At 49.9% G+C, this 22,246-nt stretch overlaps 4 protein-coding genes and 3 non-coding genes across 10 annotated transcripts in view; 5 read left to right on the plus strand and 2 right to left on the minus strand.

The window, feature by feature from the left end:
* The window catches only part of Rpl7a (ribosomal protein L7a), a 2,265-nt gene extending 458 nt beyond the window's left edge, over nucleotides 1-1,807 (plus strand). The window contains exons 3-8 of the mRNA XM_021193655.2: nucleotides 1-151; nucleotides 534-674; nucleotides 865-944; nucleotides 1,155-1,285; nucleotides 1,469-1,538; nucleotides 1,651-1,807. The exon at nucleotides 1-151 is cut by the window's left edge and continues 6 nt beyond it. Of these exons, the coding sequence (XP_021049314.1) occupies nucleotides 1-151; nucleotides 534-674; nucleotides 865-944; nucleotides 1,155-1,285; nucleotides 1,469-1,538; nucleotides 1,651-1,755 (678 nt within the window). The 3' untranslated portion in view covers nucleotides 1,756-1,807. The remainder of the gene's footprint in view (nucleotides 152-533; nucleotides 675-864; nucleotides 945-1,154; nucleotides 1,286-1,468; nucleotides 1,539-1,650) is intronic.
* On the plus strand, nucleotides 721-792 carry LOC115063672. The gene has a single exon (XR_003843555.1). It is a non-coding gene; the product is annotated as a small nucleolar RNA SNORD36 (small nucleolar RNA).
* LOC115063671 lies at nucleotides 1,013-1,083 on the plus strand. Its single transcript, XR_003843554.1, has one exon. It is a non-coding gene; the product is annotated as a small nucleolar RNA SNORD36 (small nucleolar RNA).
* Nucleotides 1,331-1,398, plus strand: LOC115063673. The gene has a single exon (XR_003843556.1). It is a non-coding gene; the product is annotated as a small nucleolar RNA SNORD36 (small nucleolar RNA).
* A 77-nt stretch (nucleotides 1,808-1,884) lies between the features above and the next one.
* On the minus strand, nucleotides 1,885-5,062 carry LOC110318261 (surfeit locus protein 1). Of its 3 annotated transcripts, none has more exons than XM_021193137.1 (9): nucleotides 4,789-5,062; nucleotides 4,488-4,539; nucleotides 4,127-4,300; nucleotides 3,965-4,047; nucleotides 3,217-3,405; nucleotides 2,663-2,735; nucleotides 2,403-2,565; nucleotides 2,083-2,164; nucleotides 1,885-2,006 (listed from the first exon to the last, which is right to left on the minus strand). In XM_021193137.1, exons 3-9 carry the CDS (start codon nucleotides 4,256-4,258, stop codon nucleotides 1,937-1,939), a joined length of 792 nt encoding a protein of 263 aa, XP_021048796.1. In that variant the 5' UTR covers nucleotides 4,259-4,300; nucleotides 4,488-4,539; nucleotides 4,789-5,062; the 3' UTR covers nucleotides 1,885-1,936. The 3 variants fall into 3 exon arrangements, with proteins under 3 accessions (XP_021048796.1, XP_021048794.1, XP_029391829.1); XM_021193135.1 differs by having other exon boundaries at nucleotides 4,127-4,260; nucleotides 4,789-5,056; XM_029535969.1 differs by lacking the exon at nucleotides 4,488-4,539 and having other exon boundaries at nucleotides 1,888-2,006; nucleotides 4,789-4,871.
* On the plus strand, nucleotides 4,915-10,624 carry Surf2 (surfeit 2). 2 transcript variants are annotated; one of them, XM_021193141.2, is made up of 6 exons: nucleotides 4,915-5,035; nucleotides 5,236-5,390; nucleotides 5,900-6,003; nucleotides 7,341-7,523; nucleotides 7,659-7,825; nucleotides 8,201-10,624. In XM_021193141.2, the coding sequence occupies exons 1-6, from the start codon at nucleotides 4,958-4,960 to the stop codon at nucleotides 8,285-8,287; spliced, it is 774 nt and encodes a 257-aa protein (XP_021048800.1). In that variant the 5' UTR covers nucleotides 4,915-4,957; the 3' UTR covers nucleotides 8,288-10,624. The 2 variants fall into 2 exon arrangements, with proteins under 2 accessions (XP_021048800.1, XP_029391830.1); XM_029535970.1 differs by lacking the exon at nucleotides 8,201-10,624 and adding an exon at nucleotides 8,078-8,176.
* On the minus strand, nucleotides 9,285-22,232 carry Surf4 (surfeit 4). Its single transcript, XM_021192337.2, has 6 exons — nucleotides 22,050-22,232; nucleotides 15,437-15,623; nucleotides 14,284-14,360; nucleotides 13,630-13,673; nucleotides 13,006-13,192; nucleotides 9,285-10,624 (listed from the first exon to the last, which is right to left on the minus strand). Exons 1-6 carry the CDS (start codon nucleotides 22,095-22,097, stop codon nucleotides 10,358-10,360), a joined length of 810 nt encoding a protein of 269 aa, XP_021047996.1. The 5' UTR covers nucleotides 22,098-22,232; the 3' UTR covers nucleotides 9,285-10,357.
* Nucleotides 22,233-22,246: the final 14 nt, after the last annotated feature.

Below are 22,246 nucleotides of genomic sequence, written 5' to 3' on the forward strand. Positions count from 1 at the left end.
GGACAGGACATCCAGCCCAAAAGAGATCTAACGCGCTTCGTCAAATGGCCCCGCTACATCAGGCTGCAGCGGCAAAGAGCCATCCTCTACAAGCGGCTCAAAGTCCCTCCTGCCATTAACCAGTTCACCCAGGCGCTGGACAGGCAGACAGGTGAGCTTCGGCACCCAGAGTATGGCCACATTAATACAGCTATGAAGAGAGAGAGGTGGCAGTGGGGGGGGTCCCCTGAAGGGGCGGAGTTGGGTGAGGAAGGTGCCCCGTGTTGACCTGCCTTCTCAACCGTGTACCACAATAGGGTAGTTTTGTTGGGGGATCAGGGTCTCTAGTGGAGCTCAGCATTGCTGCCTTAGTCTCCTGGGTACTGGCATTAATGGCATGTGCCACAGCCATACAGGGTTAGGAGGCCAGACACGACTTGTCAACGCCAGGTTAAGTGACAGGTTAGAATTGGGCCTGTGCGTGAGATTGCTGAGCAGCCCCAGCGCCTCTAAAGGGATTGAGGCTTAGAGTCGGGTTGAATGTTTTTTTCCAGCTACTCAGCTGCTTAAGCTCGCCCACAAGTACAGGCCAGAGACAAAGCAAGAGAAGAAGCAAAGGCTGCTGGCCCGTGCTGAGAAGAAAGCTGCTGGCAAAGGGGACGTCCCAACCAAGAGACCACCTGTCCTTCGAGCGGGTCAGTGCTTCCCTGCCCCCGGGAAGGGAGGATGGGAAGACAGGCTGTGCAATGATGTATGAATTTCTTCACCTGAGTATTGTGAAGGGTAGATCGAGCTTTTTAACCCTGAGTCGCAGCTTAGTGGAGCTGCTTTTTTGTGACTGCAGCAGCCAGAGCACTCAGGCAAAGTGGTTGTGTTGTGTTCCAGGAGTCAATACAGTCACCACCTTGGTGGAGAACAAGAAGGCGCAGCTGGTGGTGATTGCGCATGACGTAGACCCCATTGAGGTAGGTGTGGGAGGTTCTGCGTGGCTTCTGGAAGGGTGTCGTCTTGCTGGGGGTGAGTGGTGTGGCTCTTGCAATGATGTGAATCTTTGACTGAAGTGACCTTGAAGTATAATTACTGAGCTTTTTAACCCTGAGCAATTGCCACAACGCATCTGTGCAGCTAGCTATTGCTTCTGCCGGGAAAAACCTACAGCTCATGTTTGTTTCTAGCTGGTGGTCTTCCTGCCGGCCCTGTGTCGAAAGATGGGGGTGCCCTACTGCATCATCAANGGAAAGGCCAGGCTGGGGCGCCTGGTCCACAGGAAAACATGCACCACTGTTGCCTTCACACAGGTCAACTCGTGAGTATTCATGCACCCACACCTTACCCTCCGGCTTTGGACCATTTGCCAATGATGGCTAAGAATTTCTTCACCTGAATCAACTATGTGGTCACACTGTTGTCTGAGGCAAAAGGGGGTGGGGAGAGGGTTTACTCTGCTGCTTCTCAAACAGTAACAGGACCTTCCTCATTACCTTCCCAGGGAAGACAAGGGTGCTCTGGCTAAGCTGGTGGAAGCTATTAGGACCAATTATAATGACAGATATGATGAGGTGAGAGCAGCTCTATACAGGCCACAGGCTTGATTTTGATTGATGCATAAAATATTGATCTATGCAATAGGGTAAGGGGTCAGGCTAATGACTACTGCTTCTGTTATTTCAGATCCGTCGCCACTGGGGAGGCAATGTCCTGGGTCCGAAGTCTGTGGCTCGCATTGCCAAGCTGGAAAAGGCAAAGGCTAAAGAACTCGCCACTAAATTGGGTTAAATGTACACTTAAGTTTTCTGTACATAAATATTACAAAACTATCTTGACTGCCCTTGGTTATTTATTATTTGTGTGAGTGTGCTCAGATTGCTGCTGTCCCCTGTAAAATGTCTTCAGACTGAGCCGTGGTTTTACATATCGAGATCTTTATTTTATGGTTTTGGGAGCAGGCTCCTTAACTTCACACAACGGGTGCCCGACGTACAAATTTCTGGAACCACAAATATGATGTGGCCGCACACAGTCCATACCTGTGGTTGAAAGAAGTCTGTCAGCCTGTGTAGTCAGCTTGTGTGTGAGTGGAGGGGCTAATGAGGCAGGACTAACCAGGTAATGATGTACTGCATGTGCTCGTTCCTCAGAGTCACTCTCGTCTGACCGCCAATGGGTCCGCCGGGGGTTGTGCTTTCTGTGGAGACAGTAGTCAACTCCTGTCAGGCCCCTAAGTGGAACCAGAGAACAAAGTCTCTGCTGGGCTCTTTTGAGACTGTCAATGCAATTAGTACTAGCCTCAGGAAGACTTCAGACAATAGCAAAAAGTAGCCGCGTTCTTCACAAAAATGGCTTCTACACCACATACTAAGATTCTTCTCTGAAATACTATCCAATAGCACATGCTCTCCCAACGCAGGCTGACCACAACATACGGAAGTCTGCATCAATGAAGATGGGGTCCGCTCCTGTTAGCTTGGCCATAGCTTCCAGGTCTCGATAATACCAGTGATTCCTTTCTGGGCTGTTCTCTGGAACAAAGGGCTTCCTGTTTTCTGTGAGCCTCACTATGCCAACTAGGTCTACTTCTCCCAGAACCTACAAGAGAAGGCAGGATTGCTTTTTACAGGAGTCCTGTACAGAGACAAGGTGACTTAACCATATACATCTCAGGCTGAAGAGCCATATGACTTACCTGGCCTTTCTGCCTGGTCTCAGGATTCACTTTCTTCCTGGGAACAAATCCTCTATTAACCAGGATGGTGACTCTGGAGCAATAATAAAAGTCACCCTTTGGGTGAGAAAGAGTTCCAAACAGATGTCACTAATGGTCACTTCAGCATTTATCTACTGGCCATATAAATGGTTTATTTTGTGGATTCAGCCTTCCCTGCTAAGCCTTAGCTATTCAAACCCTAGCAATGAACTGAAAGAAAATTGCTTAATGGGCTGGAGAGATGGCTCAGTGGTTAAGAGCACTGACTGCTCTTCCAGAGGTCCTGAGTTCAATACCCGGCAACCACATGGTGGCTCACAACCACCTGTAATGGGATCCAATGCCCTCTTCTGGTGTGTCTGAAGACAGCTACAGTGTACTCAAAGTTTTTGGTGTTTTTTTCTTTTTTAAAAAAAGGGTTGCTTAATGTTGGAGACATTGGGAATTACCAGTGTTGGCTCTCATGGACTCCCCGGGGTGTTAATGTTGAGCACACTGAGGGACGCTGACAGGCTCAGCCATGCATTACTCACCCCAAGTCAGAGCAATGGAAAGGAGTAACTACATGGGCCCCACTTTCAGTTGAGGATAGTCTGCCGGCATCACGGGCCTCTCGGACAGGGTCCACCATGGTCCGAGGCATTATGTACAACTCTTTGGAGTGGTCAAAGTGCCCCCTGACCTTCACTGGCCTGTACTCCAGGTTTTTCAGTTCCATTGGGCTATAAGAGAAAAGGAAGGGCTGTGGGTAAGCCAGGCTTGTCAGAATCGATCCTTTAAGCAGAAAGGCTCAGTGAGGATCATCAGACAGGTCCTCCATAGGGGTGACCAACAACCTTTGATGCCAAAGGTATAGAGATGTCTGTGATAACCAGAGCCCAGGCTTTCAAGAAAAGTGTGGGTTTCTGTATGGCTACAGTATATACATTAACAAAACGTGAGTCCAAACTCCACCTGTTACCTACCCTGAAGGACAAAACTTTAAAATTCAAGAGGGCAATACAATAAACTTAGAGAACGTGTTTTAAAGACCATCACCCACCAGTGCTACAATGAACTGTCACTGCTTTGGAGGATCCCTGAAGACCTGAAAAGGGAAATCTGACACCAAAAATAAATCTTTGCTATTTATGTTCTGCGTCCAACTTCATAAATGCAGTCAGCAGGCAGTTTAGCGGGGAAACGGTTCTCGCCAAAGGACAGCAAATTACACCAAACAGAAGCAAGGGCCCCACTGCCGCCCGTTAAGTGGAATAGAAAAAAGTGGGCAGCCACACTCACTCTGCAGGTAGAGGGATGGGCTCAGCCATGACTCGAGACTCTAATTCTGCAATAAGTTTCAGCTTCCATTTCCGACGTTGGACCTATAGAAACAACGTAAGCTAAGCAGGTATCAGTGGAGTCCAAGCCTCGGAGCCACCCAAATTCGACCCCGATCTTCACCTGCCAAGTCCCCAGGCCAAAAGCAGTAGCAGGGATTAAAAGCAGGAGCCACTGGAGAATAGAGTCGTCCTCTGCTTTAGCGGCGGCTGTCTCAGCAGTAGAACTGCAACACCTGCGTGGTCTACAGACCATCCCTGGAGGAAGTTTTACAACACTGGCATGGGGTCAGAAGTCCTAGAACAAACAGAACTGGGTGGCCAATTCCTCGAGAGGACCGGTTATACCCCAGAGAAAAATGTATGGCAAAGGTAGCAATTAACAGCACATGTGCCCAGCCTCTCCCAGTACAATACACCCAGTAAGCCACTGTGGGCTGAAAAGAAAGGTGCATCAACCGCACCCAGGTCTAAGCCCTTCTCACCTGAGCGGCCAGAAAACCCAAAGACGCTCCTCCTGACAGCGCATAACGGGGCCTGCGGGGACCAGACAGGCCGAGGGTCTAAATCCAGGGAACCCCAAGTCTGCCAAGTGCAAGCACCTGACACGGTCTAACCCAGCCCCACTCAACTTGAAGCTATGTCTTCTTGGGCAGGGTACTCCCTGGCACCGCTCCACCCAGGGCTAAGTCCTCTTGGGCAGGGTCCTCCTCGGCCCCACTCTACTCCGGGCCGGCCCTCCCGATCCCTCTTCTTGGGCAGGATCCTCTCTGAATCCCCGCTTACCGGTCCCGCGTAAACCCATTGCGGCCACCGCGTCATCCGTCGCGGCAGCACAGCCAAAGCCATCACAGCAGCCATCTTTGAGCACTTCCGGGACCGAGAAATCTGCTTCCTTCCGGGACGGTGCTCTGCCTCACGTGGTGGCTGCGGCGTCAGAGGGGCATCTCCGATCATGGACGAACCACCCTCTGATGTGCTCGCATTCTTGCGCCAGCACCCCAGCTTGAGACTACTGCCCAACACCCACAAGGTCGGAAGAGAACCGTGACGGGGAGAGTAGGGCCAGGAAGGAACGGGATCTGGGAGGAGCGGAACCTCGGAGGACCGTGGCCGGAAAGGAGGGGAACCAAGGAGTATTGTGCCTAGAAAGCGTGGGACCTGGAAGGACAGTGCGGGGGGGGGGGGGCGGAACTGGCGAGAACCACCTTCTGACCAGAGGTTGATCCGCAGGTTCGCTGCTCCCTAACTGGCCATGAGCTGCCCTGCCGTCTGCCGGAGCTCCAGGTCTACACCCGCGGCAAGAAGTACCAGCGGCTGTCAAGTGCCTTCTCTAACTTCGATTACGCAGCTTTCGAGCCACACATTGTGCCCAGCACAAAGAATCGGTACGTAGTTTGGCCGGCCAGAGCCTAGGAGCAGAGCCTGTGCCCCCTGTTCTGAGCATGTAGGGGCCTCCCACTGTGACACTTTTATCAGGACAGAGCTTGTGGCCCTTGCATATAGTTTCCTGAAGCCAGGCTGGGCAGTGCCATCTTCACTGTTTGGGGATCCTGTCTATGGTTGTGTGGTTAATATATCCTCATATAGAATTCCCTGAGCTGTCTGACTGCCAAGCATGCAGTGTGAAACTGCAATTTCTTGGATAACAATCTGGGTCCTTGATCCCAGATACTGAGTGGAATTGTTTGTAAGCCTGTGTAGCTGGGTTGGCCTGGAATTCACTATGTAGACCAGGCTGACCTCAAAGCCTGCCTCTGCCTCTTGAGTGCTGGAATTAAAGGCCACCATGCCTTCTTCAAAATCCAGACACTGAGACTAAATGCAGAGCACTCCCAGCAGATGGATCATTTGTTTGCATGCACTGCCCCTCCATACCCACCTGTTTGCCCTGTAGGCACCAACTCTTCTGCAAACTCACCCTGAGGCACATCAATAAATCCCCAGAACATGTGCTGAGGCACACCCAGGGCCGGAGGTATCAGAGAGCACTTCATCAATGTAAGTCACCCCCCAGAAACTCAGGCCTTTGCATGCATGCTCCCTGCCCCCAAAAAGCCAGAGAGGTGCCTTGACCATCATTGATCCTTTATTGATGCACTTGCCTGATCTTGCACAGTGAGGAAGCCAGTGGCTCCTGACCTCCCCACTGCAAAGCCAGAAGTAGGTGGGAAGGAGTGCGGTGGAGGCCTGATACTCCACAGCAGGGACGATCCCAGGGCAGCTCCCAGGCTACAGTACTCTAGTGATAGGACGGGTCCATAGTCATCCATACTGCAGGAGAGCCTTGAAGACTGTCCTCAGGAGCAGGATTGGTGCAAACAGTCCTGTAGGCTCCAGAGGATGAGGGGTCTTGCAGCTAAAGGGTTGGTGGCTTGAGCAGAAAAGGGGACTTGCAGACAGCCTCCAATATTGTTGGGTATGGCCAGGGATGGATGGGAAGGCATCCCAAGCGATTGAGAGTGGAGACTCCTGTGGTTATTTTAACTTCCATGTGGGTTAGGGAGGGAGGATGGGGCCAGCTTGAGCATGAGGGAGGTGAAAACCTCCCATCCATGCCACCACAGGAAGATGAGGGTACGAGGGACTGAGATTAGGTGACCTGGATGGAGGAATTAAGCAGGGAGAATGGAGGGTTGGGGTTTGCAGAGGCTGGGATGAGTGGAAGGCTTCAGGGACTGCATTGCCTGTCCTGCCCTAACAGGCAGATTTCAGAGGGTGGGAAGGTACGGAATCTGTCGACTGTTTCTGCTGGTGCAGCACAGCCAGCTCCTCCCACTCATGCAGGAGCTTCAAGAGTTGGCACCTGGGCTGCACTGACAGGTGGCAAGCTAAGGTTTGGATGTGCCTTTGTTAGAATTATAAAGATGTATCAAAGAGCTGAGACAGAGCCAAAGCACAGTGAGGCCTTTTAGGGTGGCAGGCTGGTTATTGTAGCTAACTGGCCTGCTGAGAGCACTGGAGGAGACCACAATGGTCCTAGAAGTAGATGTCAAAGATGAAGTAGGGAAGACTGGAGGTAGCAGAACAGTTAGTTCTATCAGATGCCAAGTCCCAGTCAGACTGTCACTCATGAGCAATGATGGTTAGAGCTGGTATCCCTCACCCATGGAGATGGTGCTGACCCAAGTAGTTCAGACTCCACAGTACCTGAGGACAGCAGTGGTGACCCTAATAAGTGCCATCCCTGAAGCCTCATTCCAAGTTCCTGAGGTCCACAGCCTTTGGCTGCCCACCCCTATCTGGTAGGATAAAGGACAGAACTGTGGCACAGTACAACCCATAGCTTAGCTGTGCACCAAGAGGGTACCAGTGTAATGAGCGTGCTAGTCTCCTAGATGAAGAGTGTCAGAAACAAGGTGTGGAGTATGTCCCTGCCTGCCTTCTACACAAGAGGAAGAAGAGGGAGGACCAGACGAATGGTGATGAGCTCCCAGGCCAGAGAACAGGTTTCTGGGAGCCAGATTCCAGTGACGAGGGAGGCGCCTGGAGCGACGACAGCATGACAGACCTATATCCGCGTAAGCAGGCCCAGTCCAGTCCCTGCCCCCGTCTCCTGCTAGGTATCTTGTGATCCTGCTGTGAGCCACTTTTCCCAGGAAAGGGAGGGATGCTTTTACCTATGGCCAGCTCAGCCAAGTGTTTGTTCCTTCCAGCTGAGCTGTTCACAAAGAGAGAACCAGGCAAGCCTGAGAACGGTGACACTCCTGAAGACTTTCTGACAGACCAACAGGATGAGAAGCCGGAGCATTCAGAAGAGAAGAGCACTAGAGAGAGAGGAGAGGCCAGAGTGGGCCACAAGAGGGGCCGTAACCTGAGGAAGGTGAGTGGTGGGCTGCAAAGTGCTGAAGGTAGGGGGCTACTCAGCAAATTCTGCAAGTGCACTTGTCGGGTAGCAGCCTAAAATATGGATGGAAGCCAAGGCCACTTCCGAAGGTCTGTAGGAATTAAGTCCTGACTGCTCGGGGACTTGGCTGCTGGGCACCGCTCCCTCTCTATGGGGCAAGACTGAGTATTCTGTCAGAGAGGAGCAAGGTAGACAAAGTCTGTAGTCACCTGTACCGCCCTCTCCCAGGTCCCACACTGACCCAGCAATAGAAGTGTTGAGAAAGCAGACTTGAGGCTCTTCAGCCTTAGACACGCAGTGCCTTCCCTATGAACCTACAGAGGCCGTGGTCAGCATTTTCTGCTTTCACAGAAGCAGCTCACCTCCTTGACCAAGAAGTTCAAGAGCCATCATCACAAGCCCAAGAACTTCAGTTCCTTTAAGCAACTGGGGAGATGAAGCCTGCAAAAGAAAGCCTTTGGATGTCCTTGGAACTGGCCACTGATGTCCTGACATTGGCTGTTGTCCAGAGTGGGCCTGGGGGTTCTGTTCAGAAGATGTCAGCGGCAGGGACTTGAAGATTCCTCTCCATGCATGGCTTTCTCTGTAGTGTTCAGTGACCCTTGCTATAGCTCACTATAGCATCCTGAAACCTAGCCAGGTTCCGGCTCTGGCTGGTCACCACATAGGATCACACTATATACCACAAATGCCATTATTTATTTTGATGTTTCCAAAGATCAAAACATTTTCAAACACAACTAAGATATAAAATACAGCATAAAAATGAGGTTTATACCTATTCCCACATAAAGCTAAAGCATCTTCAGAAAACGTTTGCCAAACCAATATGTATTATCATTTTTACCAAACCAATATGTATATCATTGTTTTCTCCCGTCCCAGGCGTACCCCACAGGAGGCTGGTCAAAGGGCTGGGTACCCCTGGGACGAGGGCTTCTGCTGCACACCATGCACTTGCCTCCCTCCCAGGGTCTGCCCCACTCCACAGACTGGAATGTCATGGGGCTACCACTGCAGGTGGCTGTACACTGAGGCAGCTCTGTGGTAAAGAAATAGCATGGCCTGGGCCACTGCTGGAACTCACTTGGGAGGAACAGGCAGGCCATAAGGCTGCAATAAAACATGGGCTTGATGTTGAAAAGGTGGATTCAGCCTGCAGAGCCAGCAAGACAAGGGACTGACCCAAGGTGACTCAGAGAACAAAGTCCTGCCTACCCAGCTGATGCCAGAAAGGAGGAACTCCGAGACTCTGTACCCAAGGGTGAGGTAAGCTGCCAGCTTCCCTCCAGGGGTTCTAAGTCTGTCTGTTCTCTCCAACAGACCTGGGAGAGATCCAGGAGGAACCCAACTACCCTCATGGCACTACCATGCAGATGAGCAAGACCACAGCATTAGACACCCCACCCCTCCCCCAAAAAGAGAAACACGGTGTAAGGCAATGTTAGAAAACTTTAAATACAGGACTGAGATCAAATTGGTAAGGCATCACAAATTGTAAAAAGTATCTTGGCTGCATCCAGCAGAGCAAGTTGACAAAAATCTGAGCAAGCAACAGCCTCAGGGGAATGGTGGCATCAGGGCTGTCGATGGGGTCAGCTCAGCCTGGAACAGGGAGTTAAGCTGGGGGTTGGGGGACCACAACCTGTGGAGTTCAGGCCTTGCTCTGAGAAGGTCAAGTGTGAGGTAACTGGGTTGAGCCTGGGTGTCTTGAGTACTGGGGCTCCTCACTTCCGGGCCTCATGGCATCGCTGTTCCCCGGGCTGGCTCCATGGTGGTTGTGTGGGCCCGTCCTGTGAGCAGCCTGCTTTCCTGCCCTTTCCACCACCAAGCTTGAGGGATAGCAGCTTTCTAAGAACTTCCTGCTACTTACCCCATCCCATCCCTGCTTGGAGCCATGGAAACTCCCAAGGTACCTTTCACCCAGTAAACAGCATCCAGCTGGCTAACATCAAGGACATGGGCTGGCAGTAACACCCACCTTTCCAATACTGTACTGTTCTTGACTTGGTTTCTCTAACATCTTCACTGATCCTATAAAATACAGGGGCAGAAGCAGTGCTGGGGCCACTGGTAGAATTCTGAACTGGAGGTTTAACCGTTTGTTTGGTGTTTGGCTGGACTATCCTAAGTCATTTAGTAGTTTGAGCTAAGGATGTAAACTCAAAACTAAGGAGGGAAACTGCTTTGAATGATAAAGTACAGCTCAGTATGACTTCCCCAAAAGGAACAGGAGGAATGAGGCCACAGCCCAGCACACTGTCTTCTCCAAGCCTTGGCTAAGGAGTGACCATCCAGCTGGCCAGCCCTGGACAGTCAGACTCCAGACTATTTCCAAAGATTTTACCTCCAATTTTCAGGTGTCTGCAAATAAAGTTCTCAAAACATCTGTGCCTTTACCAAGGGAGGGGAAGGGAAAAGGACACATAAACACTGGCAGTTTGTTGACTCTACCCTGAACCAGTCCAGGGCCTTGTGCCTCAGCCAGGGAGGGGAGGGATCTGTGTGTTACCACTCTTTCTTCTTCTCATCCATGGAGACACCCCCTGGACCAAGAGCCACCACCAGGAGCAGGCCTCCAATCACTGACATGGTCTGGAAGAAGTCGTATTTCAGGAAGTCGTGCATGGGTTTATATACCGGGATTGTCCAGAAGGCGTTGAAATACACGTTGATGGCAAACAGCCAGACGACAAGAGTCAAAGCTGCCAGCTTGGTTTTAAAACCAATGGCTACTAAGATCATCAGAGCTGTGCCCACAATGTTCTGGATAATCTGCACAGATTCAAAAAGAAATGACATTCAAACTAAAGGTCAAACGCTGAGCACACTTGTATCTGAGCCAGGCTCACATAACTTCCACCAGGACTTAGAGTTGGAACACACAAACCCTGAAACAATACAGAATATTAGCCTTACAAAAAGAGTTCTGTATTAAAGGTGCTATGGCTTTACATGCACTCTCCCAAATGCCATGTGTTGGAAAATCCCCTAAATCCTATCAGTCCTGTTTGCCAGTTAAGGTTCTGATGGGTGATTAGCCCATAACAGGAAGCTTACTTCCCAGACTCACCATGGGATACCATGTGTTCTCTTGGTAATCTACAGTGTCCTTACCACAAGACCCACCAGATGTGACCTCTTGACCTTGGGCTTCCCTGCCTCCGGAAGCATAAACTGAGTAAAGGATCATTCTGTATATTTATCCCTTCTGTGGTATTCAGTTACAGCAACAGAAAACAAACTAAGAAAACTGATGTCAAGAATCAGGAAGTAAGCCGGGCCTGGTGGCGCAGGCCTTTAATCCCAGCACTCGGGAGGCAGAGGCNGGNNGATTTCTGAGTTCGAGGCCAGCCTGGTCTACCAAGTGAGTTCCAGGACAGCTAGAGCTATACAGAGAAACCCTGTCTCGAAAAAAAAAAAAAAAAAAAAAAAAAAAAGAATCAGGAAGTATGGCTGCATTGGAGAGATGGCTCAGTGGTTAAGAGCACTGACTGGTCTTCCTAGAGGATCCAGGTTCAAATCCCAGCACCCACATGGCAGCTCACAACTGTAACTCCAAGATCTGACTGCCCTCACATATACCTATAGGCAAAACAACAATGCACATAAAAATATTTTTAAAATGTGTGTCTATTCCTAAAGAAGCACCTGACTGGAATGGAATAATTGTCAGACTCTGAGGCATCTAGAGAACCATATTGTCAGGACTGGAGCAGTGAAGGCTACTCTGGGAAGAGCTGACAAGGAAAGACAGACTTCACTGGTGGTGTTTAATGGCCTTGGCCACCATCCTGTTAACATAAACAGTAAACATGAGACAGGGATTTATAAACCAGAGCCAAGGCCATTCTTGTTAGAAAACTGCAATAAGGGCCAGGCGTGGTGGCGCACGCCTTTTAATCCCAGCACTCAGGAGGCAGAGGCAGGTGGATTTCTGATTTCAAGGCCAGCCTGGTCTACAGAGTGAGTTCCAGGACAGCCAGGGTTACACAGAGAAACCCTGTCTCGAAAAAACAAAACAAAACAAAAAAAGAAAATAGAAAACTGCAATGAAGGCCAGGCTAGCACATGCTTTTAATCTCGAACTCTGAGTTCAAGACCAGCCTGGTCTATAGACTGAGTTCCAGTACAGCCAAGGTCTTGGAAAAAACAAACAAAAACAAAAAACAACAACAACAAAAAGGAAGCAAGCTGCAGTGACCTAGCTTCACTGGGACCTCGCAGAACACAGAACGTTTAGCTGGCAGAAGAGACTTAGCAGCAGCAAAGCCGTCAGGCCAACATGGAGCTGCTCTGGATTCTGACTGCTAATAGTGAAACAAGGGTGCAAAGACTGAATTCATAACAAGGGAAAATGTGGAAGCATGTAAAAAGTTCTCTGGCCAGAAAATGAAAGATGGCTTTTCAGGGTCTATGTAACCCAGACTGACCTTGAACTTAAAATCTTACCTCTGCTTCCTGGACACAGCTCTGTGCCACATCTGGCCAAGCAACAATAAAAAAATAAAAATTAGTAAATAAATTTGTGTTTGTGTGGGAGGGCAGAGGCCAGAACAGAGTACTGGATATCCTCTATCACTCTCCAGATAGTCCTTTTTCAAGTCGGATCTCTTCTGAACCTAGAGCTCATCTCAGGTAGGATGGAAGCAGCAATCCAAATAATCCTCCTGCCTCTGCTCCTCTCAAAGGCCATTTTACAGGCATTTGCTGGATGCCTGACAAGTTACTCTCATGCTAAGGTTTGATGTATGGTCCTCATGACTGCAGAGAAATCAGTCTTTACCAGTGAGCCACCTCTCAGTCTCCCAGCACTGTATTTCAGTGTAAAAGATCTGTGGAAGATGAGTAACAGCTGCAGTGCTACCCTGGTAGGTCTCTATACCATAACTGAGTTCAGTTCATCTACACCCGCCTACCTACTCATTCTGGGTATGCCTTCCCAACAATGCTTTTCTGACAGCTCTGCTTCTCCATGTGATATATAAAAAAATCAGAATGTACTGGCCCACAGTGTGAATTGAACTCTAAAGAAGAAAAGTCAGAAGTCTGCAGAGAGGGCACTGGCCTCTCTCATTTATAAGCATGAGCTTGTCTCCTCAGGCTGTGCTGAGCCACAGCTATGCCAACAGGTAGCATATGGTTTGGGTACTCACAGAAAAGAAGCTGGCATCAAAGTGAAGGAGGGTCATGAACATCAGGACCAGCAGGACCCTTCCTCCAAGCTGCATGTACTGCTTGGGGGAGCTCTCACGCATGGTTGGGACACCGGCAAACATGCTCTTCCCTTCTGAGCGGGATTCTGCCAAGAGCAGCAGCAAACCTCCTCCTAAAGCCAGGTTCCTGAGGAACAGAAACGTCAGCTACAATCACCAGGTGTCCGTCCACAAAGCCAGAGCAAGAGTCTGGCATGAACACACCAAGGCCCACCCTTCCCTTTCTCCAAAACAAACCACCATTCAATGGGACCAGACCAAGCTGAGTACAAAGGACCAGCCTCAAGTGAACCAACAGGAAGCTCCTTGGATGTACACGGAACCAAGCTCTGGTCTCTGCCCACTTCTGCTCAGACCCTCAGTCCACATGCCCATGTAATATGGGGCTAGAAGACAGGACCCCTCGCTATCAAGCCAGGATTCCAGCTGTGGGGGATACTCTGCTGTGCCCTCAGAACCCTGCTTCTCAGAGGCACAGTGGGAACTACAGAAGGTAGCACTAGCCAACAGGTGCTCAGGAGAGGGCCAAGGACTCTATATTCTTACCACCCAAAAGGCACCTACCTCATGAGAAACTTCAAGTCCCACAAAATGCTATAGGCAATTGTCTAAAGGAACAGAGAAAAAAATGAATCAGCATTTTACATCAATATCTATAGATATCACAACAGCATGAGGCTGACTGTTCAAACGGGTAAGAACATAAGATACACAAAATTATTTGAGACACAGAGGGCGGATCAGTAGGGCCACTTGGCTCAGTATGCAGAACAGAGCACAGTGTGCACACTAGGCCTGTCTATCAGAGTTGTGCTGTGATGTCTTGGAGCACAAAGCAAGGGCAAGGCCACCAGTACAGTCTACTCTCCTTAACTCTGCCATTCTGAGTAAGTAGACATTCTTATTTGTCAAATGCCATGACTCCCAGCTCACATACAACTTTGGCCTATGTCTCTGCCACCGGAAGTTCAGGGAAAAGGGAATGATGGCTCAGTACCTATGGCTAGCTCCTGCTTGGGGTCATCTGCTCCTAACCCATACATAGGAAAGAAGACTGGCCACTTCTCCAAAAAGAAAAATAGCTCTAGACAGCCAGACACACAGGAGGGCTGAAGGGGTAAGATGCTGGACCCCATACATAGCTCCACCAAAGCAAAGCAAAGTGAGACCTACCCATACCCCTGTACCCAGAGTGAGAACCACTAAGTGACTGTATACCTGCAGTGCGATGATTCCAAACAGCCCAAAGCAGGCGTACTGCACGAAGTTCCTGCTCAGCACCAAAACACAGCCAGCTAGAAAGAGGGCAGAGTTAGGGCTACCATCTGTCCAAGACAATAACACCTTCATTCCAGTGCTGCTGAGCTGCTGCACCCCAAGCAAAGCACCTTCCCAGAGCTTTAATGGCAGTGGGCCTGTGCCCTGAAGCCTGCCCAGCTTTGGAAGAACACTAGTCCAGACCATACTTTGCTGTGGAGAGCTACAGCTCCTTGTGCCAGCAACTACAAAGTGTGGGGCTGACTGTTCCACTATGGAGCACATCCAACAATGTTTAAGACCTTTCTCACCTCCTAACATGCAAGGGCAAGAAAGCTGTCACCAGGCTGGGCGCTGGTGGCGCACGCCTTTAATCCCAGCACGCGGGAGGCAGAGGCAGGCAGATTTCTGAGTTCAAGGACAGCCTGGTCTACAGAGTGAGTTCCAGGACAGCCAGGACTACACAGAGAAACCCTATCTCAAAAAACAAAAACAAAAACAAAAGAAAGAAAGAAAGCAGTCCAGATGTGTTGTCAGAAAACCAATGTGAGCCCAAGTGCCCTGGTTCTGTGCTGACTGAAACCTTTTGTCCTTTCTGGATACCATCTGACTGACTTAACTGCCCAGGCTCTAGCAACTCCTCTTGCATTTAGAAGCAAAGACTGTGTCCAACTTCTTTTTTGTTTGTTTATAGACAGTCTCACTATATAGCCCCAGCTGCCCTGGAACTTGTTTTATTATATAGGCCAAGTTAGTCTTGAAGTCAAAGAGAAAACCTCTACCTGCCTCTACCTCCCAAATGCTGTCGTTAAAGGTGTGAGTCACCACAGCTGCCTTCTGTCCAACCTCTAGAGCAAGTTAAAAGAAATGCGTGCAAGGGAACTGAGTATGGACCATCCATCCAAAAGCTCAGAACCAAACCATGGCTGGCATATTTCAACGCCCAGGGCTGTAATCTCAGCTGAGCAGCTCTTGTAGCCTTCAGCCCAGGAAGGGGTACCCAGACCTCAAGTTCACACATAGCTTCTCAATGGCCAACAACAATGAATGGGGAGTATCATTCAAGGGAACAGGATGCCCCAGAAGTATACTAGAGAGTCTAGAGAGCACTTACTCAACTGCCCCAGCAGGTTGAGGAACACGAAGGATGAGGCCAACAGGTAGCCACAGCTCCAGGTGGTGTCGATATAGTCACGCTGCTCACTCCACTGGAACCACATGCGGATGCCGTCCTCCAGGAAGGTGCTGATCAGGCAGAGGCGTGCCACATGAGGCAGGTACTGCTTGGTGACTCGAAGGAACTGTAGGACCACAGAACACACTGGTGAGGTGGCTGCAACCTCATCATGTGGACAACAAGCCAGAGGAGACAAGCCAGCTCTCTGGAAGCCAGAGGCCTTCAGCAGGTCCAGTGCCTTGCCAGTGCAGACTGCAGGACTCAACACCTGCTTTAGATACTCCCCTCTTAAGTCTAGACACATGATGATCAACACTTAGTCCCAGAGACAAAGACAGCGTCACACACATCTGGCACAGGACCATAAGATGATGTCTAATACTATCTACCAACTTTGCGCCACCCTCCAAAGCTATCAAAGGAGAAATACCACAAGACACACAGTTCCTATGACAATTGTGAGGCACATTAACAAGTGGGAGACACAGAAACCATCTGAAAGGCTCTCAGGATATCTCCAGCCTAGGGATTCTCACACCTCAGCGCCCTCACATCCTGAGCCATCCTCAGCACTGGTGGAGAGCATCAGCAGAACACCCCTAACCCTATCCTCTGAGCAGCATTTCCAACTGTGGCAGCAAAATAAATCCCTCTATTTTTCTACCCTTTCCTACCCCATCAAAATCTCTCTGGAAAGTTTAATGTCCTATGAGGTAACTGTGGTACAGACGAACAGCTGTGCTATGGGCTGGAAAGAAAGCACTGAGATGTTCTCACAGTCTGTATGATCTAAAGCAAGGTAACAACTGCCAAATATGAGAGACCAACAATGACTGCAGTGAAACTCAAGTGTGCCAATCACCAGCAAAGGGCAGTTCTGTACATCCATGGCTCCCTTCTGTCCCTGTGCAGATGACAGCTGATGGTTTCATTAGACCAGCACACCTTACTGAAGCTAGGTGCAAATGCCGTGCAGGTGTACTCCATATTTTTCTCATACCACCCTTAAGAGCTGAGAGGCAAGGTGAAAGAAATCCAAAGATATCATGGAGGCCTAGAAGAAAGAACAAAGAGCTGCCCATGGACTGACGTGTCAAGAAGAGTCTAAAGTGCAGAGTCTGACCCCACCAGGGCAGCGGGGAGAACATGAGCTGTGCAGGCCCTCCCAAGGCTGACTAAACCTCCTGTTGAACTAGGTGAGGGTGTACGTAAGGGGTATGCCCAAACACTCAGCATGTTACAAAGCTATTTCAAAGTCCAAGACACTGCTAAAGCTACCATCTCAGCTGCAGAGCACCTGGGCATCCCACAGAGGGGTGTCCAGGCTTGGCTTGGTCGGCAATGCAGACAGACTCAATCTGGGACAGGGAACAGGAAGTCATAACACTGAAGCCCAAATCCTTCAGACACACAGCCTGTGACCCTGGTGTGTATCTGCATGTGCTTACTCAGTCCTACTGGAGAGATGGCAGAAGCCACACTGACATCATCACAGAGACTAGCCAACAGCTCTGAAGTCAGAGCACAGGCACTCAGTGCACATGTCTTCACCCTGTCCGTCCTTGTCTAGCCCTAGCCAGCAATGCTCAAGGCATGGTGATCCAGTTACTTTTAGGGGTGGGAGAGGTTGCTACCCTCCAACAAGTAAAGACCATGCAATCACTGGCTGCTAAGATTCCTTCCTAACTTGCAGAGTCAAAAAAAATCTGTAATAAAAAAAGAAAACAAGAAAAATAGGCGCCGGACGTGGTGGCACACGCCTTTAATTCCAGCACTTGGGAGGCAGAGGCAGAGGCAGAGGAGGCAGAGGAGGCAGAGAGGAGGCAGAGAGGAGGCAGAGGAGGCAGAGGAGGCAGAGGCAGAGGCAGAGGCAGGTGGATTTCTGAGTTTGAGGCCAGCCTGGTCTACAAAGTGAGTTCTAGGACAGCCAGGACTACACAGAGAAACCCTGTCTCAAAAAAAACAAAAAACAAAAAAACAAAAAACAAAAAAAACAAAAACAAAAAGAAAAAAAATAGGGATGATGACACAATGCCTGTGATGTCAGCTTCTTGGGAGGCTGAGGCAGGAAGTTCACTTGAACCTAATATTTCAAGACCATGTTTAGCAACAACCCAATCTCACAATAAACACAAAAGGAAAGAGGTCCAAATATGCTTAAGTTTTAGGGTCCTGGTAGAGAATACACATACTACAACATTCTGTTAGATGGGGGAACAAGTGACATCACTCACCATCCCAGTTTCTACTTCATGGTCCTAATGTCCTAGAAATAGCCAGCAGTGATGCAATCACCAATAATCTATGAGAGTAAAGAACACCACCATGGGTCTCAGAGCACTCCCAAGAAATGGCCCTCATATTGTCAAGTACCCAAACTAAGTTGTGCAGACCACAGGAGGGTGTGGACTCTCAGGCAGCCACAGACACTGGAGATGTTCTGACTTGCTTCCAAATGAGAACTGTTCCCCAACACAATTACACTGGGGCTGCACCCACTGGATGAACAAACCTGCCCAGCCTTGCTGCAGTCTGCTCCTTCCTCAAAGAACCTCACCATAGATGCTCAATTGCTACAAACACAATCTAGCACAATCCACTAGATGTATTTAAAGCATCCCGACAAGTCTGCTACTCTTAATTGGAGTGTCTGGGTCAAGAGGATTAAAGAGTAGAAAACAATAATGGAGGGAGAGACAAGTCACACCTCCCTTCCACACCAGCAAGGCTGCAAGACTGATGCAGTGTAGTATATGCTGCACTAAGCACATCTGCTGGGCTCTGCCTTCCAAAGACAAGTATCCATCAAGTGGGCACAGGGCACCAGTCAACAGCCTTTGATGGGCATCTGAACACAGGAAAAAAGCCAAGTTTAACAACAACGACAAATCCTTCACAAGTATCTTGTTCACAGCTCGTGGCTCACATCACGCTACTGCAAAGGGCTCCTAGAGCCACATCCCCTCTGTGCTTGCAGGCCACTGCCGATAACCTAGCTTATGCTGGCCATGAATACCAAGAAACTCCATAACCATGGTTCTCATTGCAGAGCCTGGAAAAACCAGTGGTGGATGCTAATGAGGAAAGCTTGTGGGAAAGTCAGTCAATCAAGCCGTTGAAAAACAGGCTTCTCGTGATAGGTAGTAAGCATCCCAGTAGCATAAGAAATGAGGAGAGGGGCTAAAGAAATGGCTCAGCAGTGAAGAGCTCAGAGGGCCCACGTTTGGTTCCCAGGAGCCATATGTTAGCTCACAATCATCTGTAACTCCAATTCCTGAGATCTGATGCCCTCTTCTGGCATCTCTGGGCATCAGGTATGCAAGTGGTACACAGACATACATGTGGGCAGAATGAAGACAGCTCAAGTCTATCTCAAAGGGTTATCATCTGCAAGGACTGAGGGGATTTAGGTTACAATCCTAGCTGTCCTGAGATAGGACCCATGAAACAAGTAAGGATGACACAAGGAATGCTGCTGCCAACATGCAGAGCAGAAATACCAACCACCTCTTTGTGTTCAGGACAAAAATGGATCCATGGCAGCTTAGTCTAAGAAAATGGCAGGTTAGATTTCCTGACTGGTGGACCCTGTTCAAAGACCCCACAGCTCAGGAATTGAGAGCAGCAACAGGCAGGCAGGGTCTGCTCAACAGTGTGGTGGCTAATCTGACTCTAGAACCCTCAGCAAGTATGTACCAAACACCGCGGATAGGTCTCCAATGCATCATGGGTGTAAGACTCTAAAACTCAAGTACTGAATAGAAGCCAGTCTGTGAGGACTAGTCCTCATCGGCTAGGTACTAACCAATCTCCAGTGTCTCTACCTCACTTCTCCAGAAGGGGGCACTGTCCAACCTCCAGTCAAGACTAGCGAGCAAAGAAGTGAGTCAGCTTCCCAATCCTTAAGGTATAGGTACAAAATGACAAAGCACTGAAGAAGGGAAGGCTCAGGGCCCCAGGACAACAGGCCCTACCCAGGCCACATCAAGCCCACTCTGGCACTTCTTCCACAAAGGCCTCACCACTCCTGGGTCTACACTTCTGCCACTCTTCTTTTTTCCAAACAGTATTGTTCTATGTGGCCTGGCTGTCCTGGAACTTACCCTAGACCAGGCTGGCCTTGAACTCAGAGATACACCTGCCTCAAAAGTGCTAAGAGTAAAGCCTTGTACCACCACTGCCTGTAGTTCTGCCAGGACATCACACCAAAGTAAGGCCCCCTGCAGCCTTCCTGTCACCCTAGTAACAGCCATCAGGCAGAATCCATTAAGCCCTAATGTTCCTGGTTCCTGATGTGAATGCACTTGGAAGCTACTCTACAATCTGTTTAGCTTGAATTAAGTAGCAGCCACAGGACACAGGCATGACTTTGAGTTCCTGGCTCTTTGGTTTCTGATGGCTTCTGAAGGTCTACTTCCTGTATATCAGCACTTTCTTCAGGGCCTGGGTTCCTGGGAGCAAAAGGACCTCATCCTTGGCTGCCCAAGGGCACAGAGCTTGATGCCAGGTCAGAAATGTAGCTCACTGGAACCTGCCAGCAGGATCCCAGCAGGATATATCCAACAGCACCAACATGGGGGAATGCTGGACTCAGGGTAACAAGCCCAGTGTGCAGATCATGACAAACTTCTCTGTGGCCCTGGGAAGATGGAGCCTTGATGGCCAGCCTCACAGGAAGGTAGGTGTCTAGTTAACAGCTCAGTGTTCTCGTCACCATCAGAAACATTTTTCCAGGTCTCATATGAGAAGCCCAACTTTCCAGGCAAATCTGATTTGCAAACTCAGTTCTACTTTTGTTTTCTAAAGACATGGATTTGTGACACCATCTGACAACACCTTAGAGGTAACACTCCACTTTCTAACACATTAGATCCTTTCACTTAGAAAGTTGGACTATCAGCACCTCCCTCATTGACAAATTTGTTTTCAAGGATGCAGATGAATATCCAACACAAAAGCTCCCAGGACTGGTCTGAGGCCACTGGAAGGTTCCCTGATGCCTGCTCATAAACACAGAAGGTCCTGACACTGGTTCAGAAGAGCAGGAGTCATATCTCAGAAGCTCCTGTGGTATCCTCTGCTATCTTCCAGGTGGACTCTGAGGCTACTCCCTTCAAGAAGGGACCTTCATTGGGAATTTTGGTTTTAAGAAGCAGGCTGTCTGCAGTACGGGCATCTTTCCACTGATGTGTAGCTGAAATCTAATTCCAGACCTGAGATGCCCTGGACACCAAGCAGTAGGAGACCCAGGGTTTCCTCCTGGGTGGTGGATACTGTCAAGTCCAGGACAGTTACTTAGTGGAAATAGATACTGTATTCCCCACAAAAGCCTGTCCAGTCCCAAGATTTGGCTTCTTTCATTTAAATCAAAACAAAGTACATGGAGGACTTCATAAAAGATGAACTCTTCCTCCGGTTGAAATCTATCATTAGATAGTTGGCAGCTTCTTGGAGATATTTCATCTGATCCTGGTTGTGAAATCCACTTGCAAAATGGAGGGTTTTCCAGCTGAAGATCCTGAGGTGAGCCGCTCACAAACTTGTCTTAGCTATGAAGCCATCTTCTTAGAGACTGCTACTCAGGAAGATAAAACTGGGTCACTGAGAATTATGTCAACGAAACCCATCACAAGAGGAAGACCTTGGTCCTTGAGAACTTTTATGTCTTTGTGACAGATACAATTTTAAAATTATGTATTTAATGCAAAATCGTGACATTAGAAACTTTTCCAAAGGGGGTAGAAATGCCTTTAAAAAGATCAGCTTCCAGGAAAATGGTTCAACAGAACTGAAGGATTACATGGGGAGGTGACACCCCTCAAAAGGAGAGAGAGAGAAGCTCATTTGAAGATGCTCACACACACCCAACCTTCGAGTACTCTAGGCCACAAAATGCCTCCTCGTATCACCGATAGCCACGAACACACTAAGTGAACCAAAACAGGCTGGCGGGTGGGCCCCGAAACCATTCAGCCTACAGGGCTAGTTCAGGTTATATTATTACTTCGCAGATCTAACGGGACAATTTCAGAAGTCAACGCCTCACACTCACACAACTCCCACCCCATCCGGGTCGAACTTAATTTCAAAAAGTGGTGCCACCTGCGCCTCTCTCCGGCTCTAACCCTGCCCAGCTAGTCGCTCGGGCCCAGACTCATCCCAGGCCTTCCCTGCGGTTCACATGCCACCTGTACACTAGGGAAGGCGAGCCAAGGGACAGGCTCCTCTCCTTCGGCAGCGTGGACCCAGATCAGGCAACCGGAGCAGAGTCCACGCAAAGGAGGGAGGGACAGGACGGTCCTGGACAAGGGCGGAGGGGCCACGCAGCGGGGCGCACAGAGTACCCCCTTCCCCAGAGGTCCCCAAGGATCCGCCGCGGTTCAGAGGGCAGAGGGCACAGAGCAGCACCGCGGGCCCTGGGAGCCTCCCTGGCCGCCATCCCCCACCCCCGCCCAGCCTCCCCTCGGATTTCTCCGTAGAGCCAGGCAGGACGGCGCGGGCGGGCGTCCGTGGGGCCGTGACGGCCAGCGGGCTGTGGGGCAGGCCGCACCTGGTCGGCGAAGTCCTCGGCCGTGCCCATCAGGTCGTTCTGTCCCATGGCGGCGGCGGAAGGCTCAGCTGGCAGGTCCTGGGCGCTCGCGCCTGCTGCGGCCTCCACAGGAAGTACCCGGCGGCCGGCCTCGCTGAGCCGCGGCTGCTCTAGCGGCTGCCACGTAGGCCAAGCCTTAAAGGGGCCGCGCCTCCCGC

The sequence above is a fragment of the Mus pahari genome, chromosome 3 (assembly GCF_900095145.1).
Source record: "Mus pahari chromosome 3, PAHARI_EIJ_v1.1, whole genome shotgun sequence".
Lineage (NCBI taxonomy): Eukaryota > Metazoa > Chordata > Mammalia > Rodentia > Muridae > Mus > Mus pahari.

Excerpts from the sequence above, each read along its gene's own strand:
- Surf4 (XM_021192337.2), bottom strand. The coding sequence starts at position 22,097 with ATGGGACAGAACGACCTGATGGGCACGGCCGAGGACTTCGCCGACCAG. Across the intron at positions 14,361-15,436 it reads CAACCTGCTGGGGCAGTTGA|CTGGCTGTGTTTTGGTGCTG; the intron begins GTAAGTGCTCTC and ends CCCTCTTTCTAG. Across the intron at positions 13,193-13,629 it reads GACTTGAAGTTTCTCATGAG|GAACCTGGCTTTAGGAGGAG; the intron begins GTAGGTGCCTTT and ends TCTGTTCCTCAG.
- Surf2 (XM_021193141.2), top strand. The coding sequence starts at position 4,958 with ATGGACGAACCACCCTCTGATGTGCTCGCATTCTTGCGCCAGCACCCC. Across the intron at positions 5,391-5,899 it reads GTGCCCAGCACAAAGAATCG|GCACCAACTCTTCTGCAAAC; the intron begins GTACGTAGTTTG and ends TTTGCCCTGTAG. Across the intron at positions 7,524-7,658 it reads CATGACAGACCTATATCCGC|CTGAGCTGTTCACAAAGAGA; the intron begins GTAAGCAGGCCC and ends TGTTCCTTCCAG.
- LOC110318261 (XM_021193135.1), bottom strand. The coding sequence starts at position 4,959 with ATGATCGGAGATGCCCCTCTGACGCCGCAGCCACCACGTGAGGCAGAG. Across the intron at positions 3,406-3,964 it reads CCCATCCCTCTACCTGCAGA|CCCAATGGAACTGAAAAACC; the intron begins GTGAGTGTGGCT and ends TTTCTCTTATAG. Across the intron at positions 2,736-3,216 it reads TTCCATTGCTCTGACTTGGG|AGTCACCATCCTGGTTAATA; the intron begins GTGAGTAATGCA and ends TTATTGCTCCAG.